This window comes from Gouania willdenowi, chromosome 12, assembly GCF_900634775.1.
Source record: "Gouania willdenowi chromosome 12, fGouWil2.1, whole genome shotgun sequence".
Lineage (NCBI taxonomy): Eukaryota > Metazoa > Chordata > Actinopteri > Blenniiformes > Gobiesocidae > Gouania > Gouania willdenowi.
Genome location: NC_041055.1, coordinates 18,780,608 through 18,799,287, shown reverse-complemented (window position 1 = coordinate 18,799,287; position 18,680 = coordinate 18,780,608). Strand labels below are relative to the sequence as shown.

Sequence of the window (18,680 nt, the reverse complement as noted above, 5' to 3'; positions counted from 1 at the left end):
GACTAATGTAAAATTATGTCTCATCACATAATCTCACAACTCATTCAACACAAAACATTCAAGCCCATTGTAATTTCATTTAAAACCAATATGAAAGATTGTATTGTGCATTGTTTAGGTAGGAATATACCAGTACACATTAGTCAGTATAAAAATATTTATTTCAGAGTCTTGTTAATATTGCTGTAGCCGACACCAACGCCGGTCAGCAGGACTTTGTCTCCTCCTTTCCTCTCGTCTTCTAAAGGCTTCTGCACCTCGATCTTGAACATGATTTGAAAAAAATCTCTAATGTGCCTGAGGAACTCGATCCTGCAGAAAAAAGGAAGGCAAGAAACAAAGTTTGATTCTAAATTACAGATTAAAACATATTATATCCAAATATGTAAAATACTCTCCTAATCCTAGAAATTATCAGGCACGTAATTATTCCTATTTGGGATAAATATCCTCAAATTACAAACATTGATGTCATTTGTAACATTGATTGAACATTTTTTCTTTTCTACATTATTCTGTTTTATATTGTTTTGCACTGTGGGCTTTTAAATAATATGTATTATGTATAAAAAAATATTTAGTATTTATATTTTTTACATTGTCAAAACTGCATAATATGACTTCAAATGAAATCTTTAAACATTTATTTAAAAAAGCAACTTACGGTAAATAAGTCACTGATTTATGACTGACATTTTTTTCCAGTTCAAGAAAAACAGTTACCACATTATTTTTGATCAAAACAATATTAACCAGTAGAAGGGGATGGATGAAACTTACTGCTAACACTAACAGTAGTTTTTACATTAAATGTATGGATTCAAAGCTAACCAATAACCACCCACCAAAACACTGGTAAAATATTCCCGACATTGTTTACCTGCCAGTGAGCGAGAGTGCATAGTGATGGCACTGCCAATCTTCAGTTATCATAGTACTGTACTTAACAGGGACACAGCACCGGTACCATGATAACTGAAAATGGACAGTTCAGGCTTGGCTGCTCACTCCAGCTAATGAAGAACATCAAACTTTGACATTATTCAAAACATGAACATGGCACAACATTGCATTACACATTCACCTGTTGTGAGCTGAATCCAAAAAACAGTTCAATTTTGACAAATAAGCTATCAATACATTCGTAAGATTTATGCTTGTACTTTTATAGTTTGTAACTTTTAAACTTAATAATTTTTTTCTTTTGGAAATTTCAACCCCTTCATTCCCAGCTATTCTTCAACCTATTTTGACCATTCCACCTTTAACATGTTCAGCTAATACCTTCAACCCATTTCAACATTTTTCAACCTTAATTCTAATTCTCAGCAAATGCTAGTTTAGTGCTAATGCTAACATTAGGTTAATGCTAACATTAAGCTAATGCTATTGCTAGGCTAATGCTGCTGTTAAGCTGATGCTAATGCTAGGTTAGTGCTAATTGTCAGTGCCCAATCCTTTCACGGACCTGATAGTTTCAGAACCATTCAACGCATGCGAGTGGACTACGTCACTTCTTTCACTAGCAATCCTTACGACAGAGCTGTGATATTTGAATATAAACCGACCATACAACCTTTGTTAAATATTCTAATAGTACACATTGAAATATGTGACTTTTCTGGTGTTTTTAATTGTTAATTTAAAAAAAAAAAAAAACACTATACACAACATTGAAAATCAAAAACCAAACAGAAAATAAGACCAAAACCAAAATAAATCAGAATTCACTCAAAACGTAAATTTCAAATTCTTTTTAAATAGCAGGGTTTCAACCTTCTAAATAAAACACAAACTGTCGTAAAATACGCCGATCAGATGGAGACGTGTTTCACGCATGCGTTGTAAGGATCTGGTCTGTGAAAGGATTGGGCACTGACACTCATGCTAGATTAGTGCTAATGCTAGGTTAATGCTAATGCTAACCAATGCTAATAATAGCTAATACTAATGCCAATACAAATTTATGCCAATGAAAACTAATGCTAAGCTAATGAAGTGCGACGCGGGCCAGCACCTGAATCCTTACTTGCATTTTCTTCAGGAAACGCAAATATTGTAGTTTGTATCTGGATTATCTTTTCTGCAGGATGTTAACTAATTATTTTACTCTGTTGGATCATCCATAAAAATCACCAACAGCTTTTTACAAAGTAAATAAGTGTTCAGCATTCCTGCTCAGAACGTAATGGCATCAGTTGCTTATTTGTCCAACAGTTCATCCAGCAGGAGGTGAACTTTGGAATCCTTTCTGCTGTCTATGAAAGCTTTGCTACATGAGTGGTGAATGGGTTTAGGGGTCGAGCGAGTTGTTGTGAACTCACAGTTATGTTTGTAAACGTTCAGTTCTGGGTGACGTTTTAACTTACGTGTACGGCGAGAGGGGTCCGAGTAGAACCTTCGACACATCCTGTTGGCCAAGGGTCATTAAGAGCAGCGCCAGGCTCTGATTGGTGGAATCCACACAGCCGCCCTAGAGAGAGTAAGAGAGGAGATGCCGTGAGCGTTTGCAACACAAACAGCCAATGACGTCACAGAGGTGAGATGTTTGTAAAGAAAGTAGCCGTCTGATTGGGTGTAGACAACCTGAGGTCAACACTGATAGCCCCTGATCCAAAATAAATACCAAGGGACGGAAAACAGAAATGTTTTGGTTCTTCAACAACAAATCCACACATGGATCTTAGAGTGTACGAATCACTGTCAGTTATCAAATCACCTCATTTTTCCTCTAAAGCTATTCAGCTATTCCACATCCTCTGCAGCCAAATGAGAACATACCAGAGTTATTACTCGCTAAGAAATGCAAACAATGTTTCAAGATCCACCCAGAAGTATTTTATAAACTTTTACTTTTTACTGGAAGGAGAACTTTTACCACTGGAAATCCAGTATTTACAATACAATCAGTAGGTTGCTTCTTTATGATTGCTGATCAACACAAAATCATGTTTAACACAGTGTTAGCCAAGAAAGAAAACATTAACTCTCTAAGTAAACACTAGAGTTAGCTAGAGAATCAGGGAGACGCTAAAGCAAGATTTGAACCTTTGGAGTGAAAAGCAATCCTCCAAAATAAAATGCATCAATAGATGAGCAATTTTTTTTTTTACAATCTAATCTCATTAAAATAATGATGAAGTTTAACCAACCATTTTACATCAAAAAATTCTCCAATAAAAATCATGAACTAAACGTTGTCGTAAAAATAAACAAGACGACAGCCATCAACATCCGCCAGATTGTTTGTCATAACTCACAACCTTTTCCTAAATGTCCTAAATCTAACTTAGATGTATACATAAGAAAATATTATCACATCAGAATATAAATTTACTAACTATCTTAAACGGTTTCTAAGAAAATCTGTCCCCTTTGAAGACACCTCGAACAGAGCAAAGAAAAATGGAACAAGGGCAATAACTCCAGAAAAAAATAATTGCGCACTTCTCATTTTCGAACTCCATCAAGGTATTGATACCCTGAAGCCACACACCAAATTTGGTTATCCTATCTTAAACGGTTTCTATAAAAGCTGTCCCCATTAACTCGGATGCAAGGAACTCAAACCTATATCCCCCTTTAACATTTTGTTGCGGGGGACAATAAACAATGCCATGTTATGCCAAATTAGTCAGTGACAAAAAGGTAAATTCAAATTCTGCTTTTGGTGATTCAACAAAAGTTTTAAATCTTTTAAGTATATCAACCATTTTAAAATTTAGACAACAGACTAAATAGTCACGCTCTCTTAAACATTACTAAAGGCTTTTCATTTTTAGTTTCTGGATTACATTTATAAGCAAAAATAAGTGAAAAATCTAACTCTGGCACATCAATAAAACCTTTGGCTAATCCAACACAAGAGAATATCTCTGCACTCACATCTGCCACTGTCCAGTGTTGATGCTGCTCCAGAAAACAAAATGTCCATGGTGAAGCTTTTGGTTTACTACAAGACGACTGTACTCATTAACCAGAAAACAAACACACTCGCGCATCCACAGCACGTGGCCGTGAATGTGAATCCAGGCCAATTCAAAAGCAAAGCAGTCCCATTGCTTGGTCTTCTTTCTCACTTTACCGAGAAGTTCCATATTTTTCCTTCAAGTAGAGAAAATCTCAGTTTCTAAAAGACTATTGCCTTTCTGTAGTTTTAGTTTTAGCTCCAAAAAAAAAAAGGAGAAAAAAAGAAAGAAAGCTTGTTTAGTGAAAGGCACAACCCGTCACTCCTCCAGTTTGGAAACATCTTTCGCTCTTCAGTCTGTTGCAAAAAATGAAGAGGTTGCATCCAACAATATTCCTCTTTCAGAGATAATCAGTAATACCCTGACCAGCTAACTAGACTCACATGGCTCCTGTGACACAAGACAGATGCAAGAATCTGTTGAGGTGGCTTTTCTTCGTCCAGCCTGGACCTCACCCAGTAGATATCAACCTTCCACCCACTGCACACATACTGGACGTAACCCTGGCATTAATGACGCAGATGCACAAAATGATCGTCAAATGGCTGCATCTTGTGGACACACCAGTAAATTCCTGATTTTTCAGGCATGTTGGAACAAACAATGTTGAACAGTCACATCGCCTGAATGACACGTGATGCTCAGACTTACTAAGTTCATTAAAAAAAAGTTGTAAAACTAACTATATTAAGCTTAAGTCTTGTGGTTTAATGCACAAACCTGTAAAATTTAATTCATAAATAATGTACAAAAAATATTTAAATCTTTATTCTAAATACTTCCCTTTTTGGCAAGCGCTAGAAAAAAACGAAAAAACTCTATTAGCTGAATTTGTGTAACATTTTTGATCTGTGTCATCAATGGTGTAAAATTCAACATTCCCCCTTACCTAAAATATGATTTCTAAATAGCAGTAATGGGCAACTGGAGGCCCGGGGAGCACATGCAGCCATTTGTCTTATTTTTTTTTTAAAAATTACTCCAAAAACACACACCAAAAACGCTAAAATACACACAACACCAAGAATCCACAGAAGTAGCCACAAATACACTCAAAATGAGAGAAAAATACAAAAAATTACAACAGAAACACACAACATGACTCAAAAACACAGAACATGAGAGAGAAATATACAAAGTGACAACATAAATACACACAATGACTAAAAATATACACAAAGGAATTTCAAAAACAAAAAATGAGTACAATAAACAAACAGAATGAAAACAAAAATACACAAGAAAAAATACAAAATGACAAAAAACAGATACAAAAAAAAGGAAGCCACACAAACCCTTTAGTTTGTATCAATGTTCAGATCAATGTTCAGAATTGCTGACATGAACGTTGATAATGGTGGCCCTTGGATCAAACAATCACATTTTTGTGACCGTCACTGTGTTAAAAGTTGCCCCTCTGGGCTATAAGGTAATTATTAAACAGTAGTTTGATGGCTGATGGGGTTAAACTGACAGAGGAAAACTAATGGTCCTTATCACATATTTGAATAAGAGAGTGAATGGTTTCAGATTAAAGCCAAAAACTGACGCAACATTACCATTCAAACTTTAAGTTGAACTTCCACCTTTCCCTTCACAGTTGGAGTAAATAAATGACCCAGAGTGATACAAAACTAATGTTTCCAGAGTTAGAAAAGTGGTTTTATTCTATAATTATTTCTGTGCGTGCATGTGTGGAGCAAATATCTCCCCAACACGGAATGAGTTTGACCTGAAACTTTGTCAACGGCTTCCAAATACCACAAGTGTGTGGATCTGTTATTTTGGAGTAATTTGGTGATGCAAAACGTTCATTTTAAAACAATGAGCTCGCTATTTCCGGCTCCATGATGATTATACTAGCTAAGGTCTCGAGTCGAAGTAGATGCGCGTGTGTGAGATTGCGCCCACGGACAGGTGAGTGCGTGCGCACACACACGGGAGTGCCAGTGACATGGTCTGCGTGTATGTGACTGCTACGTACTGAGATGTACCCGTGCTGGATTAGCCATGCACAGAGATTACTGTACTGATTTTAAAAAATGCTAAAAACATCAAAGTCGACCATCGATAAAAAAATAAAATAAAAAATCGACCAATGATAAAAAAAAATATTGTTCATATAACTACAACAGCTTATTATTGTAAAGTTACATTAGGTTAACTGTTATTTATTGCAATGTATATTTTAATCATGTTTTTTTTTTTGGAAAATAAATAATTCCTTTTCGAAATGCTAAATAAATAGTTTTATTTGTACGAATTTCTGTCTTATCAGATTCTACCTAAACCGCAGCATTGGTACAAACTTTATTTATCAATTCATCATGCGCATGTCCCATAGAATTAAAGCAGGGAAATCACACACGCTATTTTACTTTGCACTTGCAAATATATCCCTTCATAACACTATAGAGTATGTACACCTCTTTGTACATCCAACCTACAAACACATACTGATTTGGCCATAATTGACAACTCTACTTAAGCTCCCACTATATGAATACATACTTCCAACGGGCACTGTACTAGTATAATTTAATTTTAACATCTCATTTTGTTGTAATTCTGTATACTTATAATATTCTTAAAACTCAAAAAGTGTAATGACGGAGCAATAATCACATGATGATTTTACCAATACAGCTGCTTCCAACTTCCTGATTAAACTCAGCAGTGGAATCACAAAAACATCTCTCAGCGGATCTGCAGACGAGGTTGATTAGCAGGGAATGTGAGCTAACAAGGCCGGGCAGCTGAGGAGCCTCTAATGTGTCCCGTCCATGTATGTCAGGTATTTCCCAAGAATGCAGACCCAGTAGCTGACAGCTAAACTAATTCTCAAGCACTGCTCACATGGTGCAGCCAAATACTGGCTCCTTGTGAGCACATCCTTATAATGGAGTTCCATAGAGCCCCAGCACGTTACCAAGGCCAGAAATGTTTGGGGCTGAGTGCCTCACATTTTAACCCCACGTACGATGCAGTACGAAGAAATGGCACAAGTCAGTGGCAAATTGTCAGGCTTTGTCACTGTCATACGTTGGCACGTGCCAGTGTGTATCGTCACAATACGGTACACAGTGCCACGAGTACTGCAAAAGTTGCTGAGCAGGTTTATAGATGGCCATCATCACATCTTAGACAGTTCACATTACTCCACAGTGCTCCATTTCCTCCATCAGGTCATCAGACTGCTGTGATGGGATTGTTTGCCCCTAATGTTTGCATGTAAATGGTACAGCCCAATGTGAAAACAGGAGGAGCACCAGGAGCTGCATATATGGAGAGTGCCGGCTGCTGTCTGATTCTGGACTGTGACGTGTTGTTCAGCTGTAGCATCATGAAACAATGAGAAATCAAGTGAGGATAGACTCAGAATGCTTTCAAGCTTTGTTGCGTGCCAAAACGGATCAACATGGGGCGACATGGATGTTGACACACTGCTACGCACTCCACAAATATGGTCACATTTATATAATTTGTGGAAGATTCATTGCGAGTTTCACAAATGTCTCCCAAATCAAGAAGATTTGACATTTGTAATGTGTCGGTGCTCTGTGTAAGCTCAGCATTACACACAGTAGCTAAGAAAACAAATAAATGGTAGCTGTGGGTGTGTTTGATTAGTACACAGTGCCTCAGTGGCTAAAGTCTGAGTGTTATGTAGTGCAAAGAAAACAGGAAGAAAGAGGCACCTCCAGTGACAGTTGCTCTAGAGATAAATTGGGAAATGGCTGACGATAATGGTAGCTTGACTCCAACATAAACAAATGGTTGTTCTTGTTTTTCTTTTTGAATTGCCCTATTATCCAATTTAAGCTGGACCCGTTTAAAATACATTAAAAAGCCAAATTTCACAGCTAGGTGTGTAGAACAAATGTAACATCACTCTCACCCCTACGGCTCTCTGCAGTCATTACCATCCAAAGCTGCAAACTGAGAAGCTCTGAACATCATAACACTAACTTGTACATTCATACATTTATTCAGAGGAGTTTCCTACATCCAACATCTAGAAATATTTTACCCAAGACCCAAAAAAAAGAAAGAAATCAAATTAAGAGCAGTCAGAGAGCACAAACCTCCACCAAGCACCAAATATCCTTTTTGTCAGATATCAGCATTTATCTGGACTACAGATCCTGATCATGGTACCATGACCATTAATAACAATACTGTAGGTCTAAATGTATGGGCACCCCATTTTTTTTTTTTTTTTTTTTTTTTAAATCACAATAAAATGCGCAATTCAGATTTGATCCGAACAAAACTCGGTTGGGTAATTGTGGAACCAACATGATATAACAGTCAAATTTAATAAGTATCAGTCAATTACGAACCAAAATGTGGATTTTCAAATTTCGCCAATGATTACCGGTAGTCATAGGGATTTTTTTTTAATTATCCAGAATCAGTATACTGATCTGAATTCCCTCCTAAATGTAATGGGATCTTCCATGGCCTTAGGTCTAGCTTTAGTGAAAATGTTGGTAATCTGTTAAGTTCTTCTTACGTAACCCTGCTAACAGACAAACATAAATAAAGGCCAGTGAAAATATGACTTTCTTGGTGAAGGCAACTAACCATACTTTGCATCTAGTATTTAACCTAAAACCGCCATAGGGCAGTTTGTGACTTACTCGATGCACCTCCTCCAAAAGCAGCTTAGCACAGTTCCTGCCGAGGTCCTCTGGTAACACGGGGTCTCCCTGCCCCTGCGGCGTGGAGGTCATCTCTGCACTGAGGAAGCAGCCGTTCAACGTCTCTGCAACCAGCGTCAGACCAAAACCTGGAGACCTGTCACCATCCGAGGCAAATCATTAGTGGAAGAACAACAGCCAGTAGGCACTTATGGTTTAAAAATTTGCATCTGTGTGAGGATGTCCTCACTTTCCAGAGTTGGCTCCTTTCATGTGGTCTGTGTAGATGTAAATATCTGGTAAAAACTGATTGAGGATTCCTCGCGCCGAATCTACGATCCGGTTTGCCATTTGAGGAGAAACACGTGCAGAATATCTGAGTTTAGAGAGTTAAGGGCGGGGCTTAATGTCCACATCTAGGTCTGTGAACCAAAATAGTCAACTGAATGAAATCAACATTAATCCAAATAAATAAATAACATCTATCAATACAAAATCAAAACTAAAAGAACAACACTGCAGAGTGCTAAAGATTCTTAAAAATTATTTTGAATTTTGACACATCTGATAATGAGCGACTTTTCACAACACCAATTAGCTTGTTTAGAATGGGTAAAACTGTGAAAACGATTAAAGGTTCTATATCATGCTATTTTTCACCCATCTCTCGGGCCCTACAAAATTTGTTTTATTTTTTCCCAAATTTCCGTGTTTTCCACTTAAATTTTTTTAAATTCTGTTTTTTTTTTAAGAAAAAATAATTTTTTATCAGAAAATATTAGTTTTTAACTCCTGTGAGGAAACAAAATAAATACTAATAAATAAAAAACTCATAATTAAACAAAAATTTATGTCAAAAAAGTAAGATACAACTAAAAGGTAGATATAAGTTGTAGTGACATGGATTATTCTAACTGCTCCTTTTTAGTTATTTATGTGTCATATAAAGACGTATGAGAGCAGTTTTAATGTCACCCAATTCCCCCTCAGGGATCAGTAGTTTGCTGAATCTGAGCAGGTTTTTTGTTTAAGTTTTGAACAACTTAATTTAAATTAACCTAATTTAAATGATCCTGATGACATCATTCCAGTTCATAATGATTAAACAAAAATAAATGGAGACAAGGATGCATCAGTTATTTCACCACTAGGGACCAGAATATTTGACAGTATCAGAAGTTATCATGAACCTACAATGCTTCAAACTCTACAATCCTTGGTATCGATGGTCTCATCCACAACAGAACAACTTTATCCACAGATCTTCTATGACACTGATTGCTAGTCAAAGATAAACTCCACGATAGGTTTTTTTATTTTCCACAAAAATCCATAACCACCACATCCAGGTACAAGTTACAACAGAACCACTCCCAGTCAACACGGATGTGTACAACATGTGCCCAATAAAAGGAGCGCTAGAGCCCCCTAGCTGTAGCGCCTGGAAGGTGAACATAAAACCAAGAGCTAACAAACTCACTCTTTATAAAATATTAAAAAAAAAGTATTTATTAATTATTTTATTTTTTTACCCTAACAAAATGGGCATATTAACTATAACATTAATGAAAATAAATGTTTGTCAAAAGAGCACATTCAAGTGTCCGACCGTCCTTCATAGAGCGCCTTAAGCAGCATAGCTGAGGAGGCTCCCTTTTTAGTTAAGCAGCCTGCAAGTTGTTTTGTGGTCTCTGACCACACCACCTGTTGAACCTTTTTGGTTTGGATCAGTTCCTTGATAGAACTGATTTCTAAGCGCAGTCTATTTTCAGTCACAAACTTGGTGGACTTAAGTGCATCAACAAGAGAAAAGTTATCAGTGACACAGATTATTGGCACACTGTGATCCGTATAACCTGCACTAAGTTCAGAAAACAATGTTGAAAGAAAAATGGCATTGTCAATTCCCTCAGACATTGCTAGTGTTTTTCCTGCAAGTCTACTTCTGACAACTCTCTTCTCTTTGACTGCCATGATATTGGAGAGAAGTGCCCATTGTCACCCATTAAAACAAGAAGGTGCCCATTCTGAGTACCCCCATCTGACAGGTTAGCAAAAGATGCATCAGTGAAAGTAACTTAAGTTAAGTTACTGTCTTTACCAAGGTGCTGAACATTCAACTCCATTGATTTGGCCTTAAGTTTACACACAACTCTGTTTGCTTCATAAATGGTCTGGACTGTAGCCTGTTTGAGATTGAGAAGGATCAAGAGGTATGGGCGGCAGGCACTTCCTGGAGGGGGCGGTTCAGACTTTTGTGATGTCACAAAAGTCTTCCCGCTCATTTTTCAAAAGAGGGCAGAGCAGCAGCTCAGCGAACAGGATTAGTGAGGATTGCAGAGATGCAGGAAGGAAGCCCAATAATAATTTGGGGGTATTATTTTTGACAAGGAATTAACATTCTAACAAGGTTAAAAGCTCCAAAAGTTACATGACATAAGCCCTTTAAATATTGAGATTTATCCAACGTTCTCATTTCTGAGTTGCATTTGGCAAAAAAAATGTATCAAGTTTCTATGGAGCATAAAACTGATTCACTTGTTTCTTTTTTCCAATCTTTTTCTATTGATAAACTGTGAACAGATGTTATTGTTTATGGCTAATACTGATGTGCTTAAAGCAGATTTGTCTAAATTTAAGTCTCTACTCCATTCATTTCAAACCACAAAAAACAAATCATGTGATGGGAAGGATACGCCACTCCTCTGATCCTTTTGATCTTGCCAGGATCTGTAAGCTGGATGGGTCTGATGGTCCTGCGAACGGGGCATGTAAACACTACCTCCCCCCCTCCACCAGGTGCCATTCCTCTCTTCACCACCTGAGGAAGCAGCACAGAGACACTGTTAAAACAAACTCACCTTTGCTGCATGAACCCTAGAGTAAAAATTGTTGACATTATATTCTGTTGTCGTCACCTTCAGTTCAAAGCCTTCTCCATCAATGCCAAACTTCTTCATCAGAGGGAGGGCGGTGGACTTTAACAGGTCAACCTGCAGCAGACAGGATGGGGTCAGAAGTGACACAATTCTTGAAAAACAATCAACGACACAGCTATATCATTAGTGCATTTATGCATCTCCAAATATCACACACAGTGTGAATATAAGGGTTTGGGTCAATTACATTTTTCAGCTACAATTACAACTCAATTATGATTACAGTGACCAGATTTATATTTCAATTACAATTGTTTTTTTTTATATCCTCAAAGTCGATTCAAATTATGTTCTCAATTATTAAAGTTAAATTACAATTAATCAGAATTACCGAGTCTGAAATAAATAACCTAATAAAAGTGAACCTTCCTCTTGTGCTAGCATCTCTTACGATAACAGGTCCTAAATCAGCTCTAAAATACACACACAAAAAAATCTATTATTCAATTTCTTTCCTATCGATTGGTTACCTTGTTAGGCTTCCTAATCTAGGAAAATATAGGTTTTAATATTTTTGGTGTGGGCATCTGAGCCTTTTTTGTCTGTATATGCTAGATTTAATTTTTTATTATTATTATTTTTTTTTTTAAATGGTAAAATGTGGGAAAGCTTGATATGAAACATAATTAATAACTGCTAACTACATGTGTGTAAAAATGTAACATTGTTCCCCAGTTTTCATTAAATTAAAACTGACTTACTGATTAGAATTTTTATGGCAAATACAATTACAAAGTAAATTATCTAAACTCAATTACGACTTAATTACAATTACGACAGCAACATATTTTTAAAATTACAACGATAATTAAATCATAACTGTAATTAATTATCAACTATGCGATTACTATTATAATTGACCCCAACCCAGGTGCATATTGTGTCTAGCTGCTAATGAGTTTAAGGCAAAGAAAGGCGACTATGCTAACTAATTCTCACAGTTGGGTCTGTGCGATCATTGGTGACACCCCTCAGTGTGGCCTTCAGAGGGGTCTTCATGAAAGCACCCAGCATGAGCAGAGCCTCCAGATAGTATCCGATGGAGCGCTGAGGATTGCACTCGTGTTCAACAGAGCCTCCATACAACAGGCCAGGCTGGTAGAACAGCACAGTACCTGGAAGAGACGGGAAGAAAAAGACAGTGAGCGTGATGCCAGCATGGCAGAATAAATGTGTGAAACACAAAAAGAGAAATCAACAGGCAGTGTTAGTAAAAATCAAGAGGCACTAGGATTTTATATATTTTTTTATTTATAAATATTACATTTAAGAATGCTCCTGAAGTGAACATCAAAAAATAAATATCTTCATGTACACTGAATAAAAAAAATAAACCTTTTTTTTAATGATATAGCTTTGGTATCAACAGCGCAACCCTTGGCTGTGAAATCAATGAAAGGATTAAGAAAACCCTACATGTTTGTATTATCTGAATAACTTAATTTGTTATACTGGAGTAAGGAACATCATTTGGTAACTTGAAAGAAACGTCGTTGAATAACTGTAATAATTTTTCCATGTGTTTAATTTTGATGTTCTTGACTTTTATCATAATATGTTTTGAACAGGAATTATTTTTTTGTAAAATTAAATTAAATTAAAAAAAGGTTGTCAATAACAGAATGATGGTGACGAGTAAAAACATGTTTAATGTTGTCACTCAGGAAGTGGTTATGGAAACAAGTAAAGGACAATTATAGGACTTATTTACACACTACATCAAATGTGGACCATTTGTTTGATTTTGGTAACAAAAAACAAATTAACTTCACCATTTGAAATCCTAATTATGTAATATATTGAAAAATTGAGTATTTACCACCTTTGCTTGGGTTTAAAGGTTTGTGCGGATTTATGAATTTTTCTTTTTAACATACTAATATTTGTTTAGAAGTTGTCCCAACTCATAGTATTTTAAAGTTGTACGAAAGCGATCAGTAGACGTTTTGATGCTTTTCCCTTGACAGAACTCTGTGCAATATCTTCTTATTCTTCTGTAATAGTTTATATTTTACACTGTGCAATATTTATATTTTTGTCATTGTGCAATATCTATATCTTATATTTCTGCCATATCTATTCATAATTTACTATAATGGTGCCTGTAAATAACTCCTACCATACATAGCCCATCTTACCTTAAAGGGGACATATCATGGTTTTAAATCCTTCCTTTTTACATATAAATCATACAGTTGTGGTCTATATAAAGCGGAACTGCAATGCTTGGGTCTGAATTCCTCATTATTATAGCTCCACAGGCCCCTTTTCTACCCCTTTTCTGATGTGCTTCTGAGAGCAACTCGTTTTGGTGCGGTCTCTTTAAATGCAAATGAGACACTCCATATCCCGCCCCCTCTTCAGGTGACACTCGGTTCAACTCCACCCTGCTCGGCCATTTTTGTAGTTTGATAGAAGAGATACGGCTATGTAGCGGCGCATAAACTTTTTATTCAGAGGTTATTTACAAAATGTCAACAACAGAAGACTTGTCCATCCAGCCTTACATGTTACAGCCAGAGTCGGACCCAGTGGAGCGAGATGAAAATGAAGATGATGAACCTGCAGAACCCTAACAAGTGAGCTAACACAAGCACCGAGCTAACGCTAGCGCCAAGCTAACGTCACGAAATGCTGTTTAATACAGTCTTTTCAAAGACAAAAATGGTAAAATGAAATGACTAATGAAAACTTTAGACTTAAATTAAATCACGTAGGCCATATCATCAAGGATCTAAAACGAGCACACAGCGCAAACATATGAAGTCTGAAGATGGTGCAACTGCTAATGCTAACAAAACAATGATAGGGACGTCTTATCATCACACTTTATAGCGTTATTTACAGCTTACCGAAGTGCTCTGTTCGTCGTCTCCAAAGATAGAAGGAATTGACCCCTCAATCAGACAAAGTCTTTCGGCAAATCCTTCTTTATACTGGCGGAGGTTGCAGAAGCAGTCATCCTTGAAGTGCTTCGCGCACACAAAAATGACCTTACCCACAGATGTGGGTACATTTCCGTGAAAAATAAAACTCAACCAGGCACTTCGAAAATGTTCTGATGCTGGGAGACGGTGTAATGAAGCGTGTGGGTTACTACATCCAACAACCGAACATTTTGACTTATCCTCTCGTAACTTCGGCATCCTTGAGCTTGGACTACAATATAAAAGCGAGAAATAAAAATGGCGGATTGCTCGAAGTGTTGGACCTGGAGTTGATGTACTAATTTGGCAGTTCCGCTGCAAATACTGTGATGTAATAGTTCAAAAAACGTAATACAGAATAGAAAAATCGAAACAGATTGAAAAATATGAGCAAAACAGAATATAAAGATATCTACGGAGCACCTGAAGAGACTAATTTGATTTTTTCTGTACTTCTAAGCACTCTAAATATACAACAAAATGCATTTAAGGGCTAAAAAAGTGGATTTAGCATGATATGTCCCCTTTAACTAGAGTTACTTTTTTTTATATTCTTCTTCTGTTGTTCATCCTTTTTAGCTGTGTGCAGCCACATAATTTCATTGTACAATTGTATAATGACAATAAAGGCATTCTGATTCTGAATCACTACATGCCTCTGAGGAAGACGGACTGTTAGCAGTCAAAACATGTCAGGAAAGCACATTTCCTGAAAATACGTTGTCTGAATAAATTGTGGCTAGCAATCAATTTTCAAGAAGAAGAAGAAGAAAAAAAAAAAACTACTTTATATAACAATACCACTTACCAGTTTGGTTTATTTCTATTCTGGAGCCATTAGTCACTTTGTCCAGAAGTCTGATGAAGCTGGCCTCAAATTCTGCAGAAAACAAGAAAATTCGAGATGCGAGTATGTAATTTTTAATTTTTTTTAAACCTATTTAAAAATAAAATAAAAGATACAAAAAGTTACAAATAGTTAACGTGTGGTGATATTTTTTTTGCCAGGTTCAAAATAAATAATGGGTCATGTGTGCATATGTTGTGCAATTTTAGGATAAAACTTGTATCATGTAGATGTAAACAATGTAACCTAAACAAGTGCCAGAATAACTTTGAGGCAACTTTCAAACTTAACATAAATGTGTCCTACTTTTTGTTTTGTTTTTTATAGTCAGATAACAGTGGTCTTTGGAAACTGCTGCGCTGCTTCACTACGGCAGCATCACAGCGATTTAACACACACTGCCAACTGCGTAACAGCTAGCCGCCTGTTAGCCGCCATGCTAACGGCTACGACACACGATGCTGCGGCTCACCTCGCAGTCCCGGGTCGTCCTCCTTGGACCTAATGTTCTTTATTTTAACCCGTTTCCCGCTCAGTGTGGACAGGACCAGCCGCTGTCTGAAGAAATTGCAGCCGTCGTAAGAGAGTCCTTCACTGGCCATGTTGTTGTTGTTAGCTTCTAGCGTCTGTGAGATCCACGTGTGTTTGCCAAGGAAGACATTCAGAGGTAGGAGTGGTTAGCAGAGGACTCTTCACCTGCGCCTTGCGCTGTAGTGACGCTAGATGACGCTATAATCATTGTTAAAAAAATAAATAAATAAAACAGTAGGCGTGGTTAGTTCACTGGGTGTGGTTAAACTGGGCTCCTTAAAGTTACAGACCAAATTACATGTAAACAAATAACAAATAAATCTCGCACACCAATAAAAAAAATTAAAAAAATCAAGTGTGGCTGGTTGATAGATATGTAATTCAGTTGTTATGGCAAATTAATCATTTTTCATCGGTTAAGTAACAAAAAAAAAAAATAAAAAATTATTGTGAAATGTAAAAACATTTGACTTACTGCAAATATTGTACATTTTTAATACCAAAAAAACCAATGATTTTGATTCAACAGGGGAACTATTAAAACAATTTTGCCACCCTACATTACAGTCAGGTTTTTTTTTTTTTTTTGTCATTTCTTGTGTTAATAACAGGAAATCAACCAACGTAAAATTGTTTGAACAACAGTCAAACATGCCCATGTTATATCAGATAAAGGAATATCTTCTGGATAAATACAGTGTTTTTTTTTTTTTTTAACTATTTGCTGAAGTATGTGAGTACATTTGTCAATACAATAGAAAGACTTGTCAAATGAATGACATTTAGGTCAGGGGTTCTCAACTGGTCTCACCCTGGTATCCACATTTTGCCACAGTCATTAAATCGTGACCCACTTTTGTTTTTTAGAATTCAACCAACCAAATTTAGTTTTTCAAAAATAGCTGTTGAAAACACATGTATATAATAATAATAATTAAAAAAAAAAAAATTCATCTATATATTTTCCTGTCCAACATGCATTTCACAGAATGCCTGTCAAAAGAAAAGTTTCTTTCAAAATAAGAAACAAATCCTATTTTTGACCCAGTACAGGTCCGCGACACACTTTTGGGTACCGACCCACCAGTTGAGAATCACTGATTTAGGTTTTAGACAACTGCAATATACAGTATAAGTTTATGTATTTTATTAGAGACTAATTTACCATTTATCAACCTGATATTAGATGTTAATAATGTGTATGAACACACAGAAAAAGATTTGATGTGATCAATGTGTAATACCACATGATCACATGAGTCGTACGTAAGGGTTAGGCACATGATCACATTTACGTACGCCTCCCAAAAGTCCTGAGGCTCGGGCTGTGATTGGTCAGCTCTAAACCTCGGCCCCTGTCACTACCTTTTCTAGTCAACACCGCCATGTTTCAACTTTTTGTGGCGCGTTACAGTGGATATATATATATATATATATATATATATATATAATGCCGCTTTAACACGGTATTTTAAAAACACAATATCATGGTAAATGTTTTAATATGATTTTAAATCCATACAAATGACGATAAAATCATTGTCTTATTACATGTTTAATGTGTACCGTATTTTTTAATGAGATATCACAGTCTCCATGTGTTTAAACCATCAGTACCATGCGTTTACCGCACAGTATAAATATGTCCATTCATTGATCAGAGATAAATAATGAGAAAGCTGTGGATATTCAGAGAGGGAGGGGCTTCAGGGACAGTCACAAATGACAAGGATACACTATCGCTTTTCGGGAGGTGCGCGCACCTCCTGTGCACAGCGGTGCTGTTGGATGTGACATCCAACAGCACCGCTGCTGCTCTCGCTGTTTATTTAGTGCTGAGTTCAACAAACTATTCATTAAACACTCACAAGTCTCAAAAATTACATATTATTTAATTGTGAGTTATATCATCTATTTTATTAATCACTGACAGGTGTTAAACTTTTTTTTTAATTTTTTAAAAAAAAATGTTTTATTTTATTTTTTTTATGTCTGTCATTTATTTTCACTGCTCAGTAGCAGATGACGTCACGTCCTGGAGTGCATGCTCCGTCACTCTCTAATCATAAAATCTGTGATCGATCTCGTGGGTCTTATGAGGACGTGCACCTTAAGCTAAACACTGTCAGGAGAGATTTAAGCTGTGAGGAGTTTGGTGAAATGGCAAAAGCCAGCATGGTCATGGACCATGCTATTTAAAAAAAAAATAAAAATAAATAAAATAACCCCCCCCCCCCCTTTTTTTTAATTTTATTTATTTTTTATTGAACAATTTCAAAGTTACAAACACTCGATGAATGTTGACCGGAACAGTCCGCTCGACACACTTTTATACTTTGTTTTCGAGTTTCCTAAGTTTATTGTGAAAAATAAAGTGCACGTTTTGAAACCTTTGTTTTAATGTTTGTGTCGAAAAAAAAAACACACACATGGTTAGGTACAGTATGTAAGTAATAATTCAGAAATAAATTACATTTTAAGATGCTTAAAAAACATGAAACATTTTCCTGTGACCGGAAGATAAACAAGGGCTTCTTAATGCTCATTTGTAACAACAACAAACAGCCACAACCCCCTAGCGGCAGGGCGGCCAATCGCATAGAGAGGCGTTCCCTCCACGCAGAAGTACGTGGGGCCAACCTCTGCGTCATCACGTTGACGGTTTGGCTCATGCGTAGGTCCTGCTGGAGCACGTTGTTTTCGGACCCCTCCCCTTCCTCCTCGAGCTCCAATGTCCCTCCTTCTGCACGTAACTCTCATCTTCCTCATTCTCCTCCTCCTCCTCCTCCTCCTTTTTCTGTTTCCTCAGCTCAAGAAAACACCAG

At 36.7% G+C, this 18,680-nt stretch overlaps 1 protein-coding gene across 1 annotated transcript; it reads right to left on the bottom strand.

Moving 5' to 3' along the window:
* Positions 1-142: 142 nt before the first annotated feature.
* Positions 143-16,051, bottom strand: rcl1 (RNA terminal phosphate cyclase-like 1). The gene is made up of 9 exons (XM_028463502.1): positions 15,797-16,051; positions 15,286-15,357; positions 12,490-12,665; positions 11,530-11,604; positions 11,308-11,432; positions 8,862-8,987; positions 8,612-8,768; positions 2,370-2,473; positions 143-312 (listed from the first exon to the last, which is right to left on the bottom strand). Exons 1-9 carry the CDS (start codon positions 15,924-15,926, stop codon positions 159-161), a joined length of 1,119 nt encoding a protein of 372 aa, XP_028319303.1. The 5' UTR covers positions 15,927-16,051; the 3' UTR covers positions 143-158.
* Positions 16,052-18,680: the final 2,629 nt, after the last annotated feature.

Bases quoted from the DNA above. Each gene is read 5' to 3' on its own strand.
- rcl1 (XM_028463502.1), bottom strand. From the start codon at position 15,926: ATGGCCAGTGAAGGACTCTCTTACGACGGCTGCAATTTCTTCAGACAG. The intron at 8,769-8,861 runs GTGAGGACATCC...GGATGGTGACAG, and splicing joins AAAGGAGCCAACTCTGGAAA to GTCTCCAGGTTTTGGTCTGA. The intron at 2,474-8,611 runs GTAAGTCACAAA...TACTCTCTCTAG, and splicing joins TTTTGGAGGAGGTGCATCGA to GGCGGCTGTGTGGATTCCAC.